The sequence below is a fragment of the Toxorhynchites rutilus genome, chromosome 1 (genome assembly GCF_029784135.1).
Source record: "Toxorhynchites rutilus septentrionalis strain SRP chromosome 1, ASM2978413v1, whole genome shotgun sequence".
Classification (NCBI taxonomy): Eukaryota; Metazoa; Arthropoda; class Insecta; order Diptera; family Culicidae; genus Toxorhynchites; species Toxorhynchites rutilus.
Genome location: NC_073744.1, coordinates 118,065,674 through 118,073,090, shown reverse-complemented (window position 1 = coordinate 118,073,090; position 7,417 = coordinate 118,065,674). Strand labels below are relative to the sequence as shown.

The window sequence follows — 7,417 nt, the reverse complement described above, 5'->3', positions numbered from 1 at the left end:
CTTTATCCAGACGCTGTTATGTCATTACCTTTATCTGGGTCCCTTCACATTGCTCCATTCCGGGTAATGAGAGGGCTGACTCATTAGCAAAGGTAGGTGCAATTGAAGGCGATATTTATCAGCGTCAAATCGCCTTCAATGAATTTTATTCTTTAGTCCGCAAAAATACCATCGCTAACTGGCAACGCAAGTGGAATGAAGATGAATTGGGCCGGTGGTTTCACTCGATTATCCCTAAGGTTAGCCTCAAACCGTGGTTCAAAAGTCTGGAATTGAGTCGGGACTTTATTCGCACCTTCTCCCGACTCATGTCCAATCACTGTTCGTTAGATGCACTACTCTTTCGTTTCAATCTTGCCAGCAGCAATCTGCGTTTGTGGCCAAGGTTATCACGACATCGAGCACATTGTTTGGTCGTGCGAGGTGTATCTGGTCGCCAGATCGAATTTAGAAAACTCTCTTCGGGCCCGAGGAAGACAGCCCAATGTGCCGGTGAGAGATGTGTTGGCTCGGTTAGACCTTGATTACATGTCCACTATATATATATATATATATATATATATATATATATATATATATATATATATATATATATATATATATATATATATATATATATATATATATATATATATATATATATATATATATATATGTTTTCCTTAAAGCTATAGATCTTCGTGTGTGATTGTCCCTACATCCTTATACCCTCCTTTCCTTCCTTTGCGGGTAATTCGTCCCCTTGCTATAAATAGTAGAATAAGTTGAAATGTAAATACACTATAGATATACGAATAGATTTATGAAATGAGTGTTCATCAACATTGTTACAATTTCCTTATATCCCATCCTTCTCCTAAAAATATGTCACCCTCCTAAACTCGAGTACACCGCGAGTAATCGGTTTTCCACCTTACTAACCATAGATGTAAGAAAATTGTTTATATATATAGTTTCAAAATTATATTTAAGAATTCGGCTCCTTTAAACTTAAGTAACTGAGCCTGTAAAAATAAACGAATTAATAAAAAAAAAATCTTTCCGATCCGTTAAGAAATGTTCGAGTTATAAGCATTCGAAATACGGGTAGGGTTAGCACACAAATCGGCAGAACAAATGTATGAAAAAAAAGGAAGTTCTTCCAGTTTCCAGTTTTTAGAGAATTTCCGATTCGATTGGTATGCAAATCATTCCATAAAACGTGACCTGTTTTCTGATTTGGCACCCTTCCTGAAAGACGTAGTTCTACGTCAAAAAATAATCAACTACACAAAAACATATATTAAAACACAAACTTTATCACAATAAATGTCGCAATAATGCTAATCCGAAAATTACAAATACGGCAGCATCGCTCGATTCAAACGCTCAAAGCTTTATTCTAAATCATATGACTACATTTATAGAACGAATCCTATTTCAAATCCTATTAAACCAAACCAAAGTTTTAGGTTAGGAATTAACCATAAATATTTACACACAACAACACACCGTGGTCGGTGGTCGGTGGTCGACCGTTTTACATTTCCTGATCCAGCCAAACCAAGGTATCGGAAAAGTTTCATTCTAAGATGTTACAAACAAGGATTAGTGTAGCTCAAGGACTAGAGTATCAATTTAAATTGCTACAATTTCGCTTTCCCGCAGATGAGCATTTATCCACCTAAATCATAGCATTTCAATAATTCTCTCCTATCTGACAACGCCAGCAGCACACTATTCTCACAACAACTCGCACACATAAAAACCGATACATTCGTTCAACTTCCTCCGCAAATACCAAACAAAGCTCATAATTCTGGGACACCACACAATAGCTTCCCATCGCAACCCAAGTTATTTTCCCATGCTCGAGCCACCCACTAATCTACCTTGTACAGTGCAAATACGGGAATATCCTATCCAGCAGTCCATAGTCCCTGCGCTTTATTCAGTTGCCCATCGAAGCCAGCACCAGATAGAGCGTGATTTCGATTCCGATTCCAATCGAAGATTTAACCGTGTGGCCATTATTGTTGTTGTTGTTGTAGTTGTTGTTGTTGCTGCTGCTGTTGATGCCGTTGTCGGCGGGAAGAATACACGCTCTCTCGTAAAGGAACCACACGTTTCGGTGAAATAGCCATCAATTTCCAATGCTCTGCTGGGAAGGAGCCAGTGATTATGACACGTCCCCGTCTTCTCAGGCGTTACATGCCAACACCTTTATGCATTCGAGTCGGAAATCGAGCGTACCGATGGTAAGATTATGAATAGTTATCTTCGGGCATCCGGTAGTATGAATGCACGATTGCTTCAGTGCACCACACAAAGTGTTGGTTCGGAAAAAAATATGTGTTGGAAACATAAAATTGTTAAAACACAGGTGTGTTTCGTATAGATGTATTTCGTTTATGTAACTCGGATTGTTTGCAACTAGGAATTAGATGGAATCTATTAAATACAATAAATAAACAGTGCTCTGATAGCAGTTCGTAACGATCGACAATAAACTAAAAATATATAAATATAATATTGTTTCCATCTCTCGACGAAGAATCTCGTTTTGTCTTTGAATTTTCTAATTCGTCTGTGATGAGTGAACGTTGAAAAGTAATGTGTTTTTTCATATAGAAATAGACCTTTAAGTTGGCAACAGTTTTTGATATGTGCGCCAATTTGACAGCTGTTCCTTGTATTGTCACTTGTAATGTGTTCAGTTTTATTTACCATTCCATCATGAATAGACTGACACCCAAACAAAGTTTGAGAATCTCGTCGTCGAATTTCCCAAGAAAGTTTAGTTCTACGACGAAGCTCCTAGCAAACGTGCCGCTTTTGAAACAGAGAGAAATCTCGTACTCATGTTGAAATACCGTTGCATACTGAAAAAATAACTGTTTGTCGCGTTTGTTTAAGAGTCGGTGAAATCATTGGTCCGTATTTCTTAAAAAGTTATGGCGACCAGAACTTAACAGTTAATGGCGAACGCTACAAGGCCATTTTGTACAACAATTTAAAAATCCTCTATGTGGAGTAGCTAACGTTTCCAGCAAGACTACACAACATGTCACATCGCACGTGTCACAGGAATGTATATTTTGAAACGTTTCTGGAATGTTTACTAAAACAAAATATGAGAAGATCCAAATCAAACCAAACCGGGACGCAACAAACAAACCAAACAGCTCGAAGAATTATGACATTTGCACCGATAGATTTCAATCGATCGATGCGATCGACGAGCAAAATTCTTTTTAACTCGAAATACATAATATCTTTCTTTGATAGGTTGTGCAGTTTATCAAATTGACATTACATCACAATGTATATTTGAATACATAAGTACAGTAGAATCCCGATCAACCGCGGAATAGTCGGACTAGGTCACCGCGTATAACGAAAATCGCGGATAACGCAATGAAGAGTTAAAAATGAGGTGTAAACACGAAGAAACGATGTTTTAACATGAAAACTATGTTTCACCGATACAAAAAGCATTGAAATATCCATCTGTAAGGTCGTGTACACCAATGTTCAGATAATGTGAAAGTCATGACCAAAACAAAAGCGCAAGACCCTTCCACTCAATGACAAATTTCGGGAAGGTTTATAGAATTACTAGGCAACTCTCTTACGCGGATAATCCGCATCGCAGAGGTTCTACTGTTGTATCTTCATTAGGGTGGCAATGGATGTATGGGAAAAATTTCATCATCGAATTTCAAAAACCGACCATGTACATTCTATTTATTGGCCCAAAAAAATGATCTGTGCAAAGTTTCAGCTCAATCGGACACGATTTAGGGGTGCCTCAAAGCACTGAAAGTTTTGATTTTTTGTTCTTCGAAAAACTTCCAGGGGGGAGTAAAGGAAATTTGAAAAGTTGAAATTTTTTTTCGATGCCAAATGACTTAAAAATGCATGAACCGTCGAGATCTGGTGTCATCTCGAAAAAAAAATTTGGCCGAAAATCGACCTTTTGGGACCTAGCCTGAGAGGCAATGAAGGTACGGAAAAAAAATAATTATCGAATTTAAGGAACCGACCATGTACATTTTGTTTATTGGTCCAAAAAATGACCTGTGCAAAATTTCAGCTCAATCGGACATGATTTTGGGATGCCTCAAAGCACTCAAACTTTTGATTTTCCCAAAAAGTCGATTTTCAGGCAAACATTCATGTCACGAAATTTAACATGATATAACATGATATAAATTTGACTTGATATAACCACTTTCACTACACTACCATGCGTCTCCAGGATCGATTGCAGAAAATGGAAACGCATAGTGCTTAAAAGAGTGAGCTCTCATGCAAAGATGTAAACAGTGGCATAGCCCGTTCATCACTGTGAATGATTTTCATCGGAATGTCGTATGACAAATCAACTTGAAGAACTTTAGGCGGCTGTATTTTTTTCGTGTTTTTGTTCGTGTTTTTACATGATCATGACATAGGGCCCTATTCCAGAAAACGAGACGTCTCGTCTCGGCTTCAGTCACTGTCCAGACGAGCAAAATATGCTATTCCAGTACACGAGTTTCATTGAAATGTTTTATTTGGTAGACTGGAGAGACTTCAGTCAATTTTTCTCGGTGTATCAGTGATGTCAGATGAGAAAAACAACACACATTTTTGAAATTGATCAATTGATACTCTTTTCTCAGAGCCAAAATAGTAAAAACATAACAAAGAGGAATAAGATTCATATATCTATTGGTTTCATTTTTTTTTTCTCGAGCGTTTGGTTTCATCACTCAGACGTTTTGTTATTAGGGATTTATTGGGGGCAATGTTTATTCACCTAATCAACGATTTATCAAGAAAAATTTTAAATCTATATGCATGTTTTTCCAATGAAGTTGTTTCGAATTACTCATTCTCGTTCAATATGATTACTGAATTACTGAATTGAATTTGACGATTGCAGTTTAAAACATACATTGCTTATGCAATACTAGATAAGTCGTGAAACAATTTTTGAAGATAAAGGCGGAACAGAAAAATACCGATGCTTTAAATCAACAAGGTGAACAAACACATCAAACTAACTAGACGATTCGACTGATTCATCGGCGAGCGCGGCCAAACGGTCGTCGAGTCAGACGAGCTTCTCATCTGTATTTGGTCGAGCTCGGCTTCTGGATTATGGAAACAAACGAGACGATTGCTCGTCTGCGTCTGCTCGTCTCGTCTTCTGGAATAGGGCCCATAAGTTTAAAGGAGCCAAATTCTTCAAATTCTAGTTTTAATTCTATTGTCTATTTAAATTTCCACTTATTCTATTGCTAATGGGATGAGGAACGGATCACTCGCGGACGCAGTTAGTAGTTATTCAAAGCAATACATAAATTATTTAATTTTTTTTTTTTTTATCCAAAATATATATTTTAATTAAGGCTCATATGGCGTCAACCTGACGGAGCCGGGAGTTCAATATTTCGACAATGTTTGCCTTATAACTATGTTAGTAATATGTAACCGATTACTCGCGGTTGGCTCGAGGTTAGTATTACAAGTGTTTTCGTAATTGTGATGTTGCTGTCTCCAATGCTCTGTACCTGTGCCCGACACGGGATACTTCCTTTTGGGATGCAGCTGACCATTAATCAGCAACGCCCCCTAGTCTGTACCCCATATCTAGCGTGGTGCGTCTTCTCGACTCGAGGAATCCAGGATAGAATGGTCACTAGCCGGCGCAAACATCAGCTCGTGTAGAGTTGTCATGAGCGATACAACCTTTGGCTCTTGTTGAATGATCAGTGGACTGCACAACCTTTGGCCCGTGTATCTGTAAAGAGTGTGTGTATGTATTGCCGCGACTAAGTAAAAGTTTATAGATCGGATAGGAGGGATATGAAACAGGGACACAACGAAGGAAACATCATTAAACGTTGACATCGGCGTTTCTGGAGAACAGGTATAGATGAAGCAGAAGATCAAGATCACGGCTACCTAAGATATCCCGGACGGGGATATCCGATTGTCTGCCTTTTGCTCTCAGTGCTCTAGAGAGCTGAGAGCGAGCAGCATGGAATCGGATACACGACCAGACAATATGCTCGATGTCGTGGTAGCCATCGCCACAATCACAAAGATTGTTTGCTGCGAGCCCAATGCGATAGAGATGCGCATTTAGGTTGTAGTGATTGGACATAAGCCGAGATATCACGCGAATGAAATCACGACCTACATTCAATCCCTTAAACCAAGCTTTCGTCGAAACCTTAGGGATAATCGTGTGTAACCAACGACCGAACTCATCTTCACTCCACATGCGCTGCCAACTAACGAGTGTGTCCTGACGAGGAATGTGAAAAAATTCATTATAGGCAATTTGCCTTTCAAAAAGTGTGCCTTCTGAAGCGCCCACCTTAGCTAGCGAGTCCGCTTTCTCATTCCCCGGAATCGAGCAATGAGAGGGAACCCATGCTAAGGTAATCTAGAATAATTTTTCGACCAAAACACTCAATAGATGTCTTATTCTTGTTAGGAAATAAGATGAGCGTTTATCAACTTTCATTGAACGAATTGCCTCTATTGAGCTGAGACTGTCTGAAAAAATAAAATAATGGTCGATGGGCAGTGTTTCAATGATCCCTAGTGCGTAGTATATCGCACCCAGTTCAGCGACATACACGGAACAAGGATCTTTGAGTTTGAAAGAGGCACTGGAATTTTCATTGAAGATGCCGAAGCCAGTGGACCCGTTTATGAATGAACCGTCAGTAAAGAACATTTTATCAGATCTAACTTTCCCATATTCTGCCGAAAATATCGGCGGAATAGAATCGGAGCGTAGATGATCTGGGATTCCATGGATTTTTTGTCGCATGGACAGATCAAAATTGACAGAGGAATTGCAAAAGTATGGGAAGCAAACTTGGTTGGAGATGCCCGGTGAAGGGTGCACTTCATGGGTAAGGAAATCATGGTACAAAGACATAAAACTTGACTGAGGAGTCAGTTGGAGTAGATTTTCGAAGTTATCAATCACCAATGGATTCATGATCTTGCAACGGATGAGAAATCTGTAGGATAATTCTGTGAATCGAAGAGTAAGCGGGGGTACTCCTGCCAAGACTTCGAGACTCATCGTATGTGACGAATGCAAACACCCCATTGCTATACGCAAGCAACGATATTGTATTCTCTCCAGCTTGAGAATATGAATCCTGGCAGCTGATCGGAAGCAAAAACTGCCATATTCTAACACTGATAATATCGTTGTTTTGTACAACTGGATGAGGTCTCCTGGATGGGCGCCCCACCATGTTCCGGTTATTGTTTGGAGAAAATTGATTCTTTGCTGGCATTTCTGTTTCAAACACGCAATGTGTATTCCCCAGGTACATTTAGAGTCAAAATATACTCCAAGGTATTTGAAAAACATCGAGTGCCTGATCGCTTTGCCAGATAGGTGAAGCTGGAATTGGGC

At 39.2% G+C, this 7,417-nt stretch overlaps 1 protein-coding gene across 2 annotated transcripts in view; it reads left to right on the top strand.

The window, feature by feature from the left end:
- The first annotated feature begins 1,928 nt into the window (after positions 1 to 1,928).
- Positions 1,929 to 7,417, top strand: part of LOC129762325 (tektin-3-like) — a 46,280-nt gene continuing 40,791 nt past the window's right edge. The window contains exon 1 of one of the 2 annotated variants that reach the window (XM_055760501.1): positions 1,929 to 2,237. In XM_055760501.1, coding sequence (XP_055616476.1) covers positions 2,133 to 2,237 — 105 coding nt within the window. In that variant the 5' untranslated portion in view covers positions 1,929 to 2,132. Of the gene's footprint in view, positions 2,238 to 2,274; positions 2,363 to 7,417 lie in introns of those variants that run through there. The other variant, XM_055760503.1, reaches the window with a different exon arrangement.